Raw genomic sequence first — 18281 nt, 5'->3', positions numbered from 1 at the left:
TAGCGTGATCAGTCTTCAGCTCGGCTTACTTAATCCACATTAACAATGAGAAAGTTCACATCACACATTTGTGTATAGAAACACATACATTGCTAGCAGGTAACCACAGATTCACTATATGCCATTTCAGCATTCTATGATCAAATAAACCCCAAAATCACTTAGTCTAATACTGTAATGTAATTTGCAGGTATTTTTGTACTTGTCATTTTTTTGTTCATAGTTTTGGAGCATTACACAGGCCCCAGGTCAATTTGACCTAGGACATTATTGCTAGTGAGAAATTAACGACACAGGAGGATTAAGTCTGCTCAAAGAAGACGTTGAGACTGTGGTGCATCTTCACACTAACTGCTGCTATTAAAGGCCATAGACGCGTCACTGGCTGACAATGGCAGCGAATGAGTTCATGCTGAATTTGTTAGGTTGGCTGTGGTTTGATGTTTTGTTGTTTGGGCGTCACTAGAGTCCACACTACTGTCCAAATTGAGTTGGCATGCTTTAAGCAGAGTATCGCTCTCTAAGCCATTAGTAGAAGCCGGTGTGGAGTTTTACCAACTGCATCATGGTTAATAACGCTTTTGCACGTGTTGTTTATTGTCAAGTAATGCTTGACTATGCTACATTGATGTGTTAGCCAATGTATTATTTTCCACATTATGTACGCATGACGTGTATGCATGATGCTCCTTCACATTTGTGCCTGGCTGTCCATTCTCTCCTTCTTTCTCTCTGGGCCACAAAACAAAGACCAAATGCACCGCCGAGGGGCCGCTCAAACACTCATGCGTGAAACAAGAAAGGACCAGCCACTCTCACTGTGCCGGAGCCCCCCCGGAGGCTCCCGCCGGACAGACTTCTGACATGGCCAATCAGCTGGAGGCCGTGGGAGGACGACAGGAGACTGGAAGGAGGTGTTCACCCACAACAAATTAAGCACCGCAAGCGGTAAAAGTCGGGCTCCTTGCATCACTTCAAAGCACACCATGCAGCTCTTAAAGAGACAGTGACATGGAAAAAATACAATTGTCTCTTTAAAAGTTTTGGTTTCGTTTACCTGTGCCTTTGGATTGGCTTAGTACTAAAAGCATGCTGCGCTCAACTTCTGTAGCACCCATTGCCATGATTGCGTCAAAGCACACTTTAGCTGCAGTGGGAGGAAGGAAGCGTGAGAATTTACACAACTGCAGATGGGCGAGGCTTCGACTAACAGAACCCTCTGTTAAATATATGATAAAACACTGGAGGCTGTGGTTGCCAGATTTTTCGCATAATAAAAGAAAACAAAAACAAAACTTCAAGTAATATTACTTCGGAAAATCATGGTAGAAAAAAAAATTGTAACTTTTTTTGTACTATGATCCATTTGTAACCACTCTTGATGTTGGTGGTAATGTCACATCTTTTCTCCTTCAACTAGGATTCAAACCTACGCCATTATTTTGGCAGTCGAGCATGCCAAATAGAGAACTGCTTATGACTGGTTGGAGTTTCTGTTGAAGGCTAGGAAAACTCCCTGAGAACTTACAAGAACATTATAGGCAGCTGAAGATAGACTGGGCTATTAGCTCGGTAGTCATCACGCTCGACTGCCACGATGAAGGTGCAAGGTAAAGCCCCAGTTGGAGAGGTGGAAGGTGCACAAAGGGAGTGTAGTCTTTGGTACTAAGTAAGTTTTATTATTATTAAGTTCAATGAATTAAACATTATTATAATCTAAGTTGGACTGTCAGTTTCACCAACTCAATCATATTGAAGCAATACGTTTGAATCGGCGTTGCATAAGAAAAATGGATAGAAAATCCACTTAAAATGTTGTTTCATCCAGTAAAGCAAATCGGGAGCTGGCAATGAGATGGAAGAAAGCACGGAGAGTGGCCATGCGTGCTGGGTGCCAAAGCATCGCGAAGCGCGGCTCCGGCACATCGACCAGTGACTCCCGGTTGTCATAACCAGCAGCGAAAGAGCAGAAACGCATCATGGTTTTACCTATTTGGGCCGCGCAGCTTGACAGCGCCGCGCACCACTGCAGTAAAACCTTAGGAAACATGGACGGGTTCTTTTTTCCTAACTTTGAGGGTCACTTTTGCCTCGAAGGGCTGGCGGCGGCTTGGTGGGAGGGAGGAAACGTTCACAAAAGACACAAAAACAGCAGGTTTGCCTTTGTTAGGGTTACGTGGATAATGAGGGTGGCATGGAAGGTGGCATGAGAGGGCCATGGTGCATTTTTAGTTATATGTAAGAAGTAGGGGTTAACTTAAGGCTCATAGACCAGATCTGGCATGACATATTCAAAGTGCCAACGATAAAACCCAGTTTCAACACAACTTTTGTTCTTAAAAAGAAAAGAAAAAAAAGGCCAACTAGGTAGCATCCGCTACACGCTTTGTTGATCTGTGTTTGGTTGAGATTAGGGTTATAAATCAGGTTAACTATAGACTACATACCAGGAGGATTGGGCGTGGTTGAGGTTAGGCAGTATTTCTCAATGCCAGTGATGCCCTTATTACAGACACGCCCCCCTTCCAATTGTATCCGTCTGCGGTTTGCAAGATGGGGTCGCGTCAAGATATAGGGCCGTGTCTGACCGTGCTAAAGACCACACTCCTATAACACGTCACAAAAAAGCCCCAACGATAGCACACATAGGTTGTCACACAAGTGTATTCATAAGCATCTCCCCGATTTGCTTTTTGGCAATTTCCGCTAAATACTTGTGCTTAATCATTGGTCAACTAGCTAGCTTCAGCTAGATGCCTTATTAGGTTAGGGTTACGTATAGGCTTAGCTAAAGACCACGTGCCAGGGGGATGGGGCATAATTGAGGTTAGGCTGTTTTAGCTTTTTTATATTTTAAACTTCATTCAAACGTATATTTCTAAAAATACACCTGCTTTGTAAACACAATTGACAGGTTCTATCTATATATTAATTACAATACCGATTAAAGTAATCAAGAGTAATGTACAGGTAGTTCCCTGTTTACGAACGAGTTCCGTTCCTGCGCTGGCGATGTAACCCGGATTTCCTCGCGAGTCAGAATGAACCCTTTAAATACATTAAAACACCTACTAATTTAAAAATATATATATATCCAAAACATATACAGTGCCCTCCATAATTATTGGCGCCCCTGGTTAAGATGTGTTTTTTAGCTTCTAATAATTTTTTTTAAAATTCAAATAATATGGGACCTTAAAGGAAAAAAAGAGAAAAATCCAACCTTCAATACAAGTGCATTTATTCAGTGGGGAAAAAAATCTCGCATAAAGAAATAATTATTTAACATCAAATAATGTGTTTCACAGTTGAAGCCTGGGACCGTGTGCTTTGGTCAGATGAGACCAAGATTGAGCTTTTTGGCAACAAACACTCTAAGTGGGTCTGGCGTGCCACGAAAGATGCGCATGCTGAAAAGCACCTCATACCCACTGTGAAGTATGGGGGTGGGTCAGTGATGCTGTGGGGCTGTTTCGCTTCCAAAGGCCCTGGGAACCTTGTTAGGGTGCATGGCATCATGAATGCTTTGAAATACCAGGACATTTTAAATCAAAATCTGTCGCCCTCGGCCCGAAAGCTGAAGATGGGTCGTCACTGGGTCTTTCAGCAAGACAATGACCCTAAACATATGGCCAAATCTACACAGAAATGGTTCACCAGACACAAAATCAAGCTCCTCCAATGGCCATCTCAGTCCCCAGACCTTGTTTTGTTGGCAAAAGGGGGTTGTACAAAGTATTAACACCAGGGGTGCTAATAATTGAGACACACATTATTTGATGTCAAATAATTATTTCTTTATGTGGGATTTTTCCCCACTGAATAAATGCACTTGTATTGAAGGTTGGATTTTTCTCTTTTTTTCCATTAAGGTCCCATATTATTTGAGTAATAAAAAATTATTAGAAGCTAAAAAACATATATTAACCAGGGGTGCCAATAATTATGGAGGGCACTGTATTATACGTTTTGTACTGTCCTCGCCAAGACGTTGGAGTCGAGTCCTAGCTAGACAATGAGCTAAGTTCCGACGTCCGTGTGGTTTGCTGACTTTTATTCAGCTGCTCATGACATCAACACTTGCAGAATGAAACTAAAATAAAATGAAATTAAATCAGTCTCATCTTCAATAACAGCAATTTAAAAAATTTGCATTTACAAGTAGATGCTGATACAGCAATAACAAACGATTAGCATGTATCAATTAGCGTCCGCACATCGTCAGAAACAGTCACACAAGCTCGCCTCAAGTATTCGAACACAATTGAAAATGCACAATAAACAGTACAAAAGGGGTTACATACTACGGTCGCCTTTGGATGTTTCACAAGCAACAAATGTGCACGCAGGCTGTCACCTCTGTCACTCGGCTGCTTTGTGTGTGCGGGGTGGGTGCACCTGTACATGCGCTAGCTTCATATTATACGCTTCCTGCGCCAACATAAACACATGCATCACAAAACAAAAGTCAACATTTAAAAATATATATATAATAATAATTATTATTATAATAATTTTAAAAATAATAACGTAAGACAGGTCAGTCGTAACCCGGGGACAATCCTGTACACATAATATGTAAACATACTATATAGGGGAAAAACATCAAAATCAATTTATTGCCTTTTTTTAATTGCTGACTAGTTAATGGATCAAATTCTGATTGAACAAAAACGCAAATATTGGAGGTGTTCTGAAAAACTTGTTTCCGGATTCAAACAAGCATATAGCAATATGGTGAATGGTTAGCATGCTGACGTCACAATTCTGAGATCTAGGGATCAATCTCGGGGTCCGGCCTTCCTGTGTGGAGTTTGCATGCTCTTCCCGTGCCGGCATTGGCTTCTCCGGGTACTGTAGTTTCCCCCCACATCCCAATCACATGCCTGATAGGCTGATTGAACACTCCAAATTGTCCGTAGGTTTGAGCTTGTGTGCGAATGGTCATTTGTCTACTTGTGCCCTCCGATTGGCTGGCAACCAACTCAGGGCAATTGCACCCCACCTACTGCCCATAGTAAGTTCGGATAGGTTCCAGCACCCCTGCAACACTCATGAGGACGAGGGGCTTGGAAAATGAATGATTATCACTAGGGTAAGTCGGATTTCTTGATGGAGACCCCATGCCAGTGAAGCAATACCAGTGGCACCCGCATTTCCAGATGCCCCCATCTTGCAAATCGCCAGGGGGTGGCCACGCCCCTCCCTAAAAATTTACTGGCCACCCCACTGGGATGCACATGATAAATGTTATTGATGTTAGTTGTCTTTAGATTTTACCAATCGATATATCTCTGCACACCTAGTCAGTAGGCATGTGCCGGTTACTGGTTTCAAGGTTTACTGTGGTATGAAAACATCACGATTTCAAAACCACTAAAATTTTCTGTCATACTGTAGGACGGCATTAGCCATTTTTAATGTCCCCAAATTGAGTGAGAAATGTTTTGGAGTGGCAGCACTCAACACTCCCTCTCCGGAGGTTGCTCTTTAATTGACACTGCTGTTGAAACTACACCTGAACTTTTTCAAAAACCCCTCAAAAAAGTCCAGTCTTTTAAGGTAGTATTTTGGCTACCGAAAAGAAACGGACGGCAGCGGCTTAGAGGAGGAAGGACAGCAGACGTGCAGGCTACACCTCCAACATAATTTCACATTAACGTGACCATCATCTGTCACTTTACACATAACTGAAGGTAAGTAAACACTGTCATGAACGTTTCCCACAAGCTACTAGAGTTCACTCCAGCGTGTTTCATGTGTCTAGTGGTAAAACAAGTACTACTGTATATCCTAAGCTTATTAATGAGGCTATTAATGTGGGTAGTTAGCATGCTAACTTGTTTCCTCACTAACCTCATTATAAGCGTACTTTTGTAAAGTAAAAGTTCAGCCACTGTAAACATCTTTTCAAAGTAACATTTTCGTAATACAGCCTGTAGTGTTTTTTCTCTCTGGCAAACTTCCTTCGTTGAGAGAGGGTGCGATTAAAAGAAACGTGTTCGAATGCAAAAATAAATTTGAAACTCAAAAAAATGAAGTCAATTGTTTTTTTTTGATTGAAGCAACTTTTTTGATTGAAGTATTGTTTTGTGTTTGAGCCACATTTTGGCTAGGACATTTGTGTCTTTATTATTCAATCAAAAAATAAGTTTGCTTCAAACAAAAAATATATATTTTCAAACAAAAAAATCATTTCAATCAAAAAAAGAAAATTTTCAATCATAGAGAAAAAGTTTCTGAATGCGAAAAAACATTTAAGACTCAAATATTTGCATTTGAACATTTAATTTTAAATTTAAAAAAATGTTCTGATTTTAGCAATCCTTCTTGTGTTTGGGCCATATTATGGGTAGGACTTTTGTGTCAAAATCATTCAATCCCCAAAAAAGTTGCTTCAATCAAAAAAATATTTTCAAACAAAGAAAAAAATCATTTGAAAATAAAATTGCCCTCCCCTATTTTATTTGATTTTTTTAAGTAATATGCAAAGCAAATGACCGTCTAAGGTGCTAGTCACATGATCTGTTCAAAAAATAATTTGGACCCATTATAAAAATATCTTTTTTTTGTTCATTCATTTTTGTTGTTTGCTTTATTGCTTTACAACTTTTATATTTATATAGGAAAGTCAATTACATGCAGTGAAATTTTTCGGCCGCCAGGGGGGGCTGGCCTTCCCTTAAACTCTGCTTATGTTACTTACCTTCTTTTTATGGCTAGGTTGAAACAAAAGTGGTTGCGCGACGTCTGTAAACCGGGGTTTCCAGGGTAAAACGGACAAATTAAAAATAGTACGGGGGCTTTACGCGCCATGAATCTGCTATGGCAGCATTAAGACATATTGTTCTATTGTCCCACAGCAGTTTATCTTAAAGAGGGGTGCAAGAGCAGAAACTGCTTTTTCAGCCTCGTCTGTGTTTTCTGCCATATGCTGGTTTTTGTACCAGCAAGACTAGTACCAAAACTGCTGCTGGATTTGTTGTGTTTTCGTACAGGTCTTGCTGGGACAAAAAAAACAGTAAGAAATCCAAAACAATATCTGCTGCATTTGTTGTGTTTTGGTACCGGTCTTGCTGGTACAAAAACCAGCATATACACCACAGTGGCGGACTTGGCAATTTTGGGGCCTGAGGCGAACATATCCAGGGGCCCTCCTCATGGGTCAGGGGTTAAAAAGGTGAGAAGGGTGTGGAGGAAATATGTTCCAGTACACTTGGGCTGTCCTAAATGACAAATTTTCTCCTGATTAGTCAGCCGACTAGTTTTACGATTAGTCGACTAATCTAATAATTTTCTTTTTTTTACTAATTTAGCAATGATTTTTTTGTTGTTGAATTTTTGTTGACGCTTATTAATTCACAAAACTATTTTGGAACACTTAAATTCTTTATTAAAGTACAAATAATCATGTAAACAACAATAATTAATCACAAATAAACAATGAGGTCAAATGCTGATAGCATTTACTAGTGCAAAAGAATGGAAAGTAAACAGATTCATAACACTGACTTTGCCTTTCCAACATTTTTCAAAACCATTCTTAAAAGAAAAATTCTAGCATTATGATTATACTATACTACTATACTGTATATAATAGTAGTATAATACTTTTAATAATTATTCATTGCCAATCATATTTGTCATAAAGACACTATTCTTAGAGTAGAATCTTTAGTCTGTAGTATTTACTCAACATATTATATTTTCTGAAGTATGTGTGATTAACTCCAGAAATCGTTATTTACTGTATATGACGAACATGACATGCTTTTATTTTAAAATGTTCACCGGAGGTACGTTCGCTAAACCGCTAACCGAAAGCTTTACACTCCGTAAAAAAACATTCTTCGTCATTGCTTGTGGTGTCACTAATAGATTTTTTTTTTTTCGATAGCAAATGCTGTTAACCAGCTGTTTAGTGTTATTGTATGACTGATGGAACTGTACTGCGTTGATTTGCCACAGGGTGGGCTGTCGTGTATTTTATGTTCGGTGTGAAGAAGAAGAAGTAGAAAGCTAAAAGAGGCATTAGAGGCCTGTTCTCAACTTCTCCCTCACTGCACTTTGGTTCTTGTGGAGAGCACGTTCGCGCATGTGTTCGAAATAAACGATAGCCGACATGCAAAGTAGTAAGTGAGCTGTAAAAATAGCGAGCTTAGTGGCGTGAAAAACGTGGGAGAGCTCAGAGAAGCTAACGAACAGCTCAGCAGAGCTAAGCGATGCTAAACAGAGCTAAGCGAAGCTAAATGGCGCGGAATGAAGCTAAGCGACTGATACTCAGTCCGTCGTCGTGGTATAGTCTATTGTAGTGCGTGTGTATGGGGGGGGAGAGATAATATAAATGCAGCATTCAAATGGCTTTCTTTTTTGTTTTGTTATTTGTTTGTTTGGTATGCTGACATAATTATACATGACGAATAGTTGGAGGTGCCGCTGGCTCTGGTGGCGCAAGCCCTTGCTCGATGGGGCAAGGGCAGCTGGTTGGGGGCCCCCTACTGGTTGGGGGCCTAAGGCCTACTTCGCCTGAATAGTAGATCCGCCTATGTATACATGTACTGAATTTCTTAGCGGAGTACTGGAGGCGTTTTCCTTCCATTGTTGTCTCACGTGCATTTACCATCAGCAGTGGAAGACTTTGAGGATTTATTTATCTTTTTTTTTTTTTTTTTTTTTTTGCAGCATGTCACTGCGTATCGCATGACATGATTTTCCACTCAGCACCAGACCGTGAAAGGTACACAACTACCCGATGCACAATAGACACATTACAAAACAAGCGCATGTTAATAACCAAATAACGTTTTTTTGTTTGTTTGTATATGAAAATGCCTTCTTACCGTCTAGTTTTGTGTGCGAAGCTATCCTGGGAGTGTTCCACCTGCCTGCTGTCACTGTGCAAGTAGGGCATCACCTGGAGTCAGGTGTCACACGCAGTGACGCTTGCTAGCTGCTCGCCACTCGGTCGTCTCATGTCATAGCTGGTCAGCTGATCTATAATTTTGCGTGTATTCTGATAGCGCCACCGCGTCCAGAGGAAGAACAAAGTGACGCTTTGTCTTGCAGCTGGAAAGGCACAGTGCGGTGGAACAGAAGGGCAATTCATCCCTCGCGTCGGTCGACGGACACAAAGCCGTCGGTTGTATCGGCAAACAGAAGGGCGAGCTCGCACGTGTGCGCTGATGGCGTTTGATGATGTTAGTTATGAACACAGCTGGAGGTACGCGAAGATGTAATTAACAGATTCACTGACATTGACAGTAAGAAATCCATTTTATTTGGGAGGGAGGGTTACCAGATCGGAAAGACAGTCTCCAGCCCAATCAAACCGTAAAGCCCGCCAGTTCAAAAAAAAAAAAAAAAAAAAAAAAAGAATCAGCCCAAATTTCAACCTCACGTTCCAGATTAGATGCTTCGCTCGTACAACTCAATCTATATTTTGATATTATAACCAGGAGGGGAGGGGGGGGGGGGGTCAACATTAGGAAACACATTGTGGTGGAGTAATTGCTGTTTCCAATAAACATGAGAGGAATTTTCACTATTAATAATAAATCATTAACAGCAGGGGTTAATTTGTGTCAGATCCTGCCAGAACAAGATCCTGTACCTCTTGATTTTGGCCTCCTCCCGGGACTTATTTGGCCAGATCCGGCACCTCTTACTCATAAGCGGATTTTAAGGGGGGGCCTGGTGGCCAGGCCCCCCCTGATGGCCGAAAAGTGTCATTGCATGTAATTGACTATCCTATATACAGTATATATAAAAGTTGTAAAGCAATAAAACCGCGACAAAAATGAATGAAATGAACAAAAAAATTTATTTTGATAAAAATTATTTTTCAAACAGATCACGTGACTAGCACCTTAGACGGTCATTTGCTTTGCATAGAATTTAAAAAATAAATAAATAAATATTAGGGGAGGGCAATTTTATTTTTTAAATGATTTTTTTTTAGATTGAACTTTTTTTTTTTTTTTGATTGAAGCAACTTTTTTGGGATTGAATGATTAAGACACAAATGTCCTACCCATAAAATGACCCACACACAAAAAGAATTGCTTCAGTCAAAAAAAGTAAACTTTTTCGATGAAAAATTAAGGGTTCAAATGCAAATTTTTCGATTTCAAATATTTCACGCATTCAAAAACTTTTTCTATGATTGAAATTTTTCTTTTTCTTTTTTTTTTTTTTTTTTTGATTGAAGTGATTTTTCTTTTCGAAAATATATAATTTTTTGAAGCAACTTATTTTTTGATTGAATGATAAAGACAAAAATGTCCTAGCCAAAATGTGGCCTAACACAAATCAACAAACATTACTTCAATCAAAAAAGTTGCTTCAACAAAAAAAAAAAAACAACAACAACAACAAAAATCAAAGAAAAATAGCTTTCACATGCATTTTTTTTTATTTAGTTTTTTGAGTTTCACATTTATTTTTGCCTTCAAACACAATTTTTTTTTTTGATTGAAGTGCCTTTTTTTGGTAGAAAATATATATTTTAATTGAAGAAACTTTTTTTTTTTTTTTTAATTGAAGCAACTTTTTTTTTGATTGAATACTAAAGACACAAATCTACCTCCATATGGCTCCACCCAGGGTATACAATTTTTGACTGGGGTAACTACATTGGCACGACACCGGCAGGTGGACCATATTCAATGGATGACGATCTTGCATCTTGCAATTTTTGCATCGTGAGAAAATACTTTTACTTTTTACTTGTAAAGTACATTTTAAAGCAAGTACTTTTGTACTTTTACTTGAGTAATTTTTTTTCTTAGATACTTGTACATTTACTTGAGAAAAAAAAACTTCATCCACCACCACCACCGCTTGGAAGTTTGGGACACTCGAAAAATGGGTCTCACGCCTTCAGTTGCTAAGCTAAATGAGATCTCGATGTACATTTTTGTACTATTTTGTTCTTGCCGAAACTAGTAAAGCTTTTTACAAGGCTATTACAATCTCTCGTACTCCTTAAAATAAGATTCGCTGTTATCTTGTGCAACAAGTGGAATCGATCGAGAGCCAGGCGAGTGGGCCGAGTCCTAGCGACGACGAAGCTGAGCGAAGTCTCTTCCAGCCAGATAAAACGGCGACTGGCAGTTGGGGTGTGAAAGTCATGGAAGAAATGTGACCAAAAGAGGAAGTGGTCATGCTATATAGAGTACGTGTTGTACTAAACCACTGAAAATGTACATGTATGCATTTAAATACTACTTTATTTGTATACAGCTCGCTTGATTAAACTTCAAACTACTCACACAGGGGGTCAAATGGACTGTACTCAATGTGACGCAGGACATCAAGGGAAAGCAACTTCAGAACGAGCACGAAGCAGCGATTAAGTAAATTTATTTTCCATCATTTAATAATTTATATTTTTCTTTGATACCTCAAAATACTTCCAAACTTCGTACATGTTGGCTGTAAGCCAGTAGTGCAAGACAGCTCAGCCACTGTGTTGCTTATCGCCATGTTTTGATTACGTTATCAGAAGAATCTTCACACTATTCGGTGGTAAACTTTCTTGACTTTTAAACAAAAACCGAAAATGCAATGTTAGCTATTTTCAGCTGAAAGTTTTCGGTCACATCTCTAGAATATTACCGAGTACAGTAAAGTACTTACAAATTACATTCAGTTCACAGCTCACGCATTGTGAGGTGCTATTTCATTACCAATGCAGCTGAAATTCAAGAGGTAGACGTAGAAGTTTAACTGCTAAACTAATCAAAACAGTTAATTCCCAATCACAAATTTTGTCAAAAGTAGCCCAAATCTTATCAAAGCGCCTAATGTTATTTCTCCTCTGCCACATGTAATTGAAAATAGCCTAACTGGGCAGGAACTTAGCCAATCTGGAAACACTGCTGGCGGGGCTGGCATTGAGTGATCATGTTTCACTGCCATAGACAGCGATGGACGTCTAATCCAATTTGATTCTGCAGTGGCGCCACCAGGGGGTGGCCAGAGGTGGCCGTGGCCACCCCTATAAATTGGTTGGCCACCCCACTGGCCACCCCGCTTGCCATTATATCGTTAGATTGTTGTAGCATCAGTTATGCATTTCATCCCAAATGCATTTATTTTGTTTTTTTAAATGTAGGGCTGTCAAATTTATCGCATTAACGGGCGGTAATTAATTTTTTAAATTAATCACGTGAAAATATTTATCGCAATTAACGCATTCGCGGTACGACTCACTCACGCATTGCCGCAAACAGCCTACAATGGCGCCGTTTTACTTATATACAGAGATAAGAGGCAGTGTCAAGTGAGTGGAGCAGATACAAGCATTCATTGGGGCCATGCTTTTAATTGGCGAAAGCTTTGTCATCTCTCCCACAGCAACTATAAATATTGTTGGAAGCGACGTGGGGAAGAATGACAGGAGTTGATCTTTTTCTTAACACCCTGTAGTGTACCCAATGCAGAGAAGATACAGCATTTGCCATCTTGTGGATTTATTGTTATAATAAACAAATACAGTACTTATGTACGGTATGTTGAATGTATATATCCGTCTTGTCTTATCTTTTCCATTCCAACAATAATTTACAGAAAAATATGGCATATTTTAGAGATGGTTTGAATTGCGATTAATAACAATTAATTAATTTTCAAGCTGTGATTAACTTGATTTAAAAATTTTATCGTTTGACAGCCGTAGTTAATGTACACCTTATGCCTAATATTTACATAACACAATAAACAGAATTGTTGTGGAACTCAAAATGTTGACTGGACAGTTATGGACTATGCACATTAAATCATAAGTAACATCAAATATTACACAATACAACAAAGTAGATCAGTAGCCGTGTCCTTACGTCTTTCTGATAGTTTTCCCCTGACCTTTTTACTGCAATAATATAATGAAAACCTGAAATGACGGCTTTTAGTTTTGGCCACCCAAAGATTTTAAGTGGCCCCATCTGGCCACCCCTATGAAAAATTTCTTGAGGCGCCACTGTGATTCGGGGTCGAATGTTCAGCCCTTCCAGTCAAAGTCGATTAGACGTCTGTCGCCGCCAATGGCAGCCAAGACTTAAGTGGACTACAGCACTTTTCTTCACTAGTCGTCATGATTCTATTTTGAATTTACAGTAAACAACTTTACAGATGCCACAGCTGCTTTGGTGGTTAAGGCTATACGCAAGGTGGTATTAGTGGAAGCAAAGTAGGAAAATAGAGTAATGAGACAAGATGACCAACATGCAGTAGTTACAGTCACTTATGTCCTAAGGGGAAATTAGGAGGCGTTTATTTGAGGTGAAGCGTTTATTTTCTTAAGCCCATAAAGGCGTGGAAATCACATTCACATTTTTAACTTCATCTTTTCCTAAAAGGAAATGTGTGCTGCTTATTTGCAGTACAGTGTTGACTTTTTTAGGCTTCAGTCATTATGACAACTGAGGGGAACGCTAGGAGCTTTTATACTCAATGTCCCTGTCACAGCTACTCGTTATCATTTTCAGTAACATCGAGAGGGATATTTTCCACTGCTTAATGTATTGCTTTGCTTACTTTATAGACAAAGGTTGAGCATGCATGTAACAGCTGGCACCCCATTTCAGTAAAATATGAATCAATAGTTTCCCATTTGAGATAACAAGTAAAGATTAATCATGAAACAAACATTTGGGTACAGTTATTTGTGGGTGAAGCACTTTCATGCTTTCATTCAGAAATTCATTTATCCATTTTGTTTAACTCCTTGATGCCTAAATTTACATTTAACAAATAGACATCTTAAAGCAGCGGAGGAATTCATAAGTATATGAAAATAATAGTAATTAAAACAATAAATAAAAACAAAACAAAATATAGAAAACTAAATTTAAAAAAAAATGCAACAAAAAATGGAAAATCCTAATTAAAAATAAGCTTTAAAAAAAAAAGGAAAAAAAAGATGCCATATAGTATTTAACTCATTTGCACTGAAAGATATGTGAATTACCTAACGTTGTCAATAGCAGCCAATTTATAGTATTCTCTTAAAAATATCTTAGTTTTTAAACTTTGTTAAACTTCAAAATTTAGTCCCGTACATTCCTGAATTAAGCCGTTTACAGAGCACTCATTTAAATTATTAGCTGCCAGTGACAGCACTAGACGTCCAATCAATTTTAACGGGAGAGGCGAGCAGTCACTGTCAATGGCACTGAAAGTTGCACATTCACAGCTAGTCTTTGCCGTTTAAATGAATTGGATTTCCATCATGTCAATAATGAATTACATGCTATGAAATTAATTAAAAACTACAGTACTTATTTGAATTTTATTAAATTTGTTTTTATCAGTGTACTCATGAAATTATGATATTAAAAATAAATCTTTTTCATAAAAATCTAAGATGATGAATATCTGGACCAGGAAGCTACACTTGCACCATACTAAATCCTAAAATTGTAGCCTACATTAAAAAAATGAATTAAAAAAAAAAAGTCACAGCCACACTGTAGACATATACTCAAGTTACATTTTTGACCATTTGATACTGAAAAATAAATTTTAATCAAATCAATAAATAATAATAAATCCAAATTGATTACCATAGTTTTTGCACTATAAGGCGCACCTGACTATAAGCCGCCACCCACCAAATTTGACACGAAAACCACATTTGTTCATAGATAAGCCGCACTGGACAATAGGCCGCAGCTGTCCTCACTGTATTATGGAATATTTACATCAAAAGATATTAACCGGTAACACTTCATTTGACAGCGGCATCATACGACTGTCATAAGACCAAATGAACCACCATGAAGCTTTAAACCAATTGGCTGCAAAACTTCATTGCTTCAAGAAGCTTCATTTGGCCATCACTACTCCCTTGGGGGAGATAGTCAACCTCTGCTGGCACCTATTGTAAACACGGTTGTTGTCCAACATGCCTCCTAGCATGCACTGCAGCGCTACAGATGTAAATAATCAAAATTCATGATCTGTGCTAATTATTTCTTCAGTTACTGTTCCAGTTGTTTCATTGATTGCTTGTTATGGAATTTGGGAACATTTTATTTGACAGTGGCGCTGTAAGACTGTCATTAGACAATCATAATTTTGACATGACACTGTCGTGAGCATTAATGATTGCTTATAACAGATGTCATCAGTGTTATCCAGCGAAACATCTCACTTTTGAATGGATGTAAAAGATCAGAGCTGGACATAAATAGAGTTAGTGAAATAATTTGCTGTCAAAAAGCATTCAGTAATGCCCATGATAGTGTCATGTCATAATTATGACAGTCTTATGACGCCACTGTCAAATTAAGTGTTACCTATTAACCCAAATAAATCAATAAATAAGCCGAACTGGACTATAAGCCTCAGGATTCAAAATGAAGGGAAAAAGTAGTGGCTTATAGTCCGAAAATTACGGTAGTTACATTAACCCAGAGTACAATATGGTAAACAATTTGACCGAAAAAAAAAAAATTACTAAAACAAAATCAACAGTGTCATTGGATAGAAGGACAGTTTTTTTTTTTTTGCTGCAGGCAGTATCAGCTCCTTTGCTATGGTGCGGGGTTATTTTGCACTGAGCAACTTGGTATGCCACCTTACAAGATTCTAACAGTGCTCGCTGGTTTACTGATGTAACACTCACAAAGCGGGATGATTGCCGGCAACATTCGGCACGTTTTGCCTGAGAAATATCAAGTGGCTTATCAATGTGATTGGGGTCTAATGTCTTTAAGTGACGTCTTAATTGATTTGACGTCATGCTGCCCGCTGCCTCATCTTTCCTCGTCCCCCACTGCAATAAAAGTGAAGCCAGACGCTTAATACGCATCGTACTATTTCCTCGTCTAAGCTATTCATGTCTCCATGCTTGTTGCTGTGTACTTGTTCGGTCCAAAAATACTGCCATATCTAAAAATGAGAGCGCCACTGCCACCCACTGAGCAGGTGTGCAATTACACGTCATTCTAATACGGCAAAAAAAAGTATGTTCCCTGAGGTCACTTGCGCCCCCCTCAACATTGCTTTGCCCCCCCAGAGGGGGCCCGCCCCGCTATTTGAGAAGTACTGCTCTAATGGTAAAGCAGTTCAAGTACTATAGGATTTTTATCTGTTTCCTTATTTTGAGAGTTGTAGTTCAAAGTAACTGTGGCAGCCAATGAGTTACGAATGAACTGGACTTCCATCACCTTCAATGGCAACCAATCACTGCCTCAAGAAATCATCAGACCTGCATGATGAAAAATTGTGTTCAGGCATCCATACCTGCAGGACTCCATCAACCTGCATCTTCTGCAACACACACACACGCGCACACACACCTGCTCTTTATGGCATAACAAGCCAGGCTGCATGTGTTTTACATAATCATAACTTTGAGCGATACACACACATGCAGGGAGCAGTTTGTCAATCCAACAAGGCATGTCATCACGTGATCACGCCTCAAGTACAACACTACAGTCGGCAATAAAACAAATGCGTGATTTCATTTTCAGCAGGGTGGGTGGTAAGGGGGGGGGGGGGGGGGGCTACAATCGGCCTTTCAAAATCTCCACATCTCCAAATGATGCATTGTCTCCTGGACGCCAATATAGAAAAAAATCGTGGATGAATCAGTAAAGATTTAAATGTCAGATTGATGGCAAATAACGCTGGTGCTGACATCTAAACAGCCGTCTGCATACACACAAAGCCGCTTGGCAATTAGGCCCCCCGCGCGCAAGACAAGGGCGTCCACGCGTCAAAATTCCACGTTCTGACGCACGTTGCGCGCGCCTGTTTGAGGAAGGGCGGATGGATGAAGGGATGGAAAGATGGATGGAGGTGCTGACAAGGTCATCGCATGACGGTTAGAAAGATGCGAGGACACTCACGGCGATCAGTGCAGGCGCTTCCTTCCCGTTCTGTCTTCGATGCTTTTGTTACCGATGAGGAGGAGGAGGATGCGCGTACCAGACAGAAGCACGCGCAAGCACAGCTGCACGCGCCTGAAGGAGGAGGAAGATGAGGAGGGTGTGGTGGTGCACACAAGGGAAGCAGAAAGGGGGGGGGGGGGGGGGGGGGTAATTCGTTCTGAGACCGCTCTCGTAATTCAAAACATTAAAATTCCGTTTTAGCTTGGATCCTATAAAAACAAACCCATATTTTGTTAAGTGTTTTGATTACGTCATTTGAGAATTGGATTTTTTTTGTACGTCCCACCTTTAAATTTTAAATAATCCACATACAAAACAGTAAAACATGCAGTGTCTACAATCAAATGTGAAAAAAATCTTGAGAAAAGAATGCTTGAAAGTATACAGTACATTTTGTAAATACAGTACCAAATATCCCAGATAGCAGACTGACAATGAATAAACGTTGATTTTCCATCAAAATCATGATTGACATAGAAATTTACGACCTCAAGTGATATTGAAACAACGTTGTTTGTATATGTCAGGCGATGGTTGGGTTAACATTAGTGCTGCAACGATTAATCGATTAACTCGAGTATTCGATTAGAAAAAAATATTCGAATTAAAATTTGTTGCTTCGAATATTCGTTTAATTAAAGTGGCGTTGTAATAGTTTATTTTGAAAGTGTTTGCATTTAGTTTTATTGATTAGGGTGAATACACTGCCCTCTGGTCTGCCTCATTTCACGTGGCTGAATCTAACTGCTCCCTGTTAAGACCAACGTAAGCTAAGTTTTTGTTTGAGCTAATGCTTTTTAATGCATTTGTAAATCATAGATATATTTAGCCGTTTTTTGTAGGACTATATGTCTGAACCATTTTTTAAGAACATTGTAAAAAAAAAAAAAGTATTTTATAGCATTTAAGCTAGCGGACGTTTGCTTTGTAAGGTAGCCAATTGTTCTTTTGTTGTACATAGATCCTCATTTATTGTATTTTTTTATACTGTTTGAGGCTCCGCTCAGGTATTTTGATTTTTCATGTTCCTTATCCGATTACTCGATTATTCGAACTAAGTAGTTCATCGATTAATCGACTACTAAAATAATTGATAGCTGCAGCCCTAGTTAACATTGTTTTATAGTTGATGAATTAATGTTGACAAATAGTTGATTTATGATTGACTGGGAAATATGAAAAGTCATTGAAATATGGATGAGCTGGCGTTTTGGTCGAAAACAAAAGATTGATTCAGTGCTGTTCCAATATTATTAATAATCGAAATGACGTTTAGGTTTTGTAAGGATTTTAACGTTGGAATAACATTAATTGAGAGTGCAAAAGTGACTAGTGCTGCAACGATTAATCGATTAACTTGAGTATATGATTAGAAAAAAA

General features: G+C 39.0%; 1 protein-coding gene across 3 annotated transcripts in view; it reads right to left on the bottom strand.

Moving 5' to 3' along the window:
- Positions 1-16993, bottom strand: part of cracd (capping protein inhibiting regulator of actin dynamics) — a 29346-nt gene extending 12353 nt beyond the window's left edge. The window contains exons 1-2 of one of the 3 annotated variants that reach the window (XM_057840651.1): positions 16860-16945; positions 1990-2109 (exon numbers count right to left, since the gene is read on the bottom strand). In XM_057840651.1, the coding sequence (XP_057696634.1) occupies positions 1990-2050 (61 nt within the window). In that variant the 5' untranslated portion in view covers positions 2051-2109; positions 16860-16945. Of the gene's footprint in view, positions 1-1989; positions 2110-8840; positions 9688-16859 lie in introns of those variants that run through there. The other 2 variants (XM_057840653.1, XM_057840652.1) reach the window with 2 other exon arrangements.
- Between the last annotated feature and the right edge of the window lie 1288 nt (positions 16994-18281).

Source organism: Corythoichthys intestinalis, chromosome 7 (assembly GCF_030265065.1).
Source record: "Corythoichthys intestinalis isolate RoL2023-P3 chromosome 7, ASM3026506v1, whole genome shotgun sequence".
Classification (NCBI taxonomy): domain Eukaryota; kingdom Metazoa; phylum Chordata; class Actinopteri; order Syngnathiformes; family Syngnathidae; genus Corythoichthys; species Corythoichthys intestinalis.
Note: the sequence above shows the minus strand (reverse complement) of the source record. Positions and strands in the feature narration are given on the sequence as shown.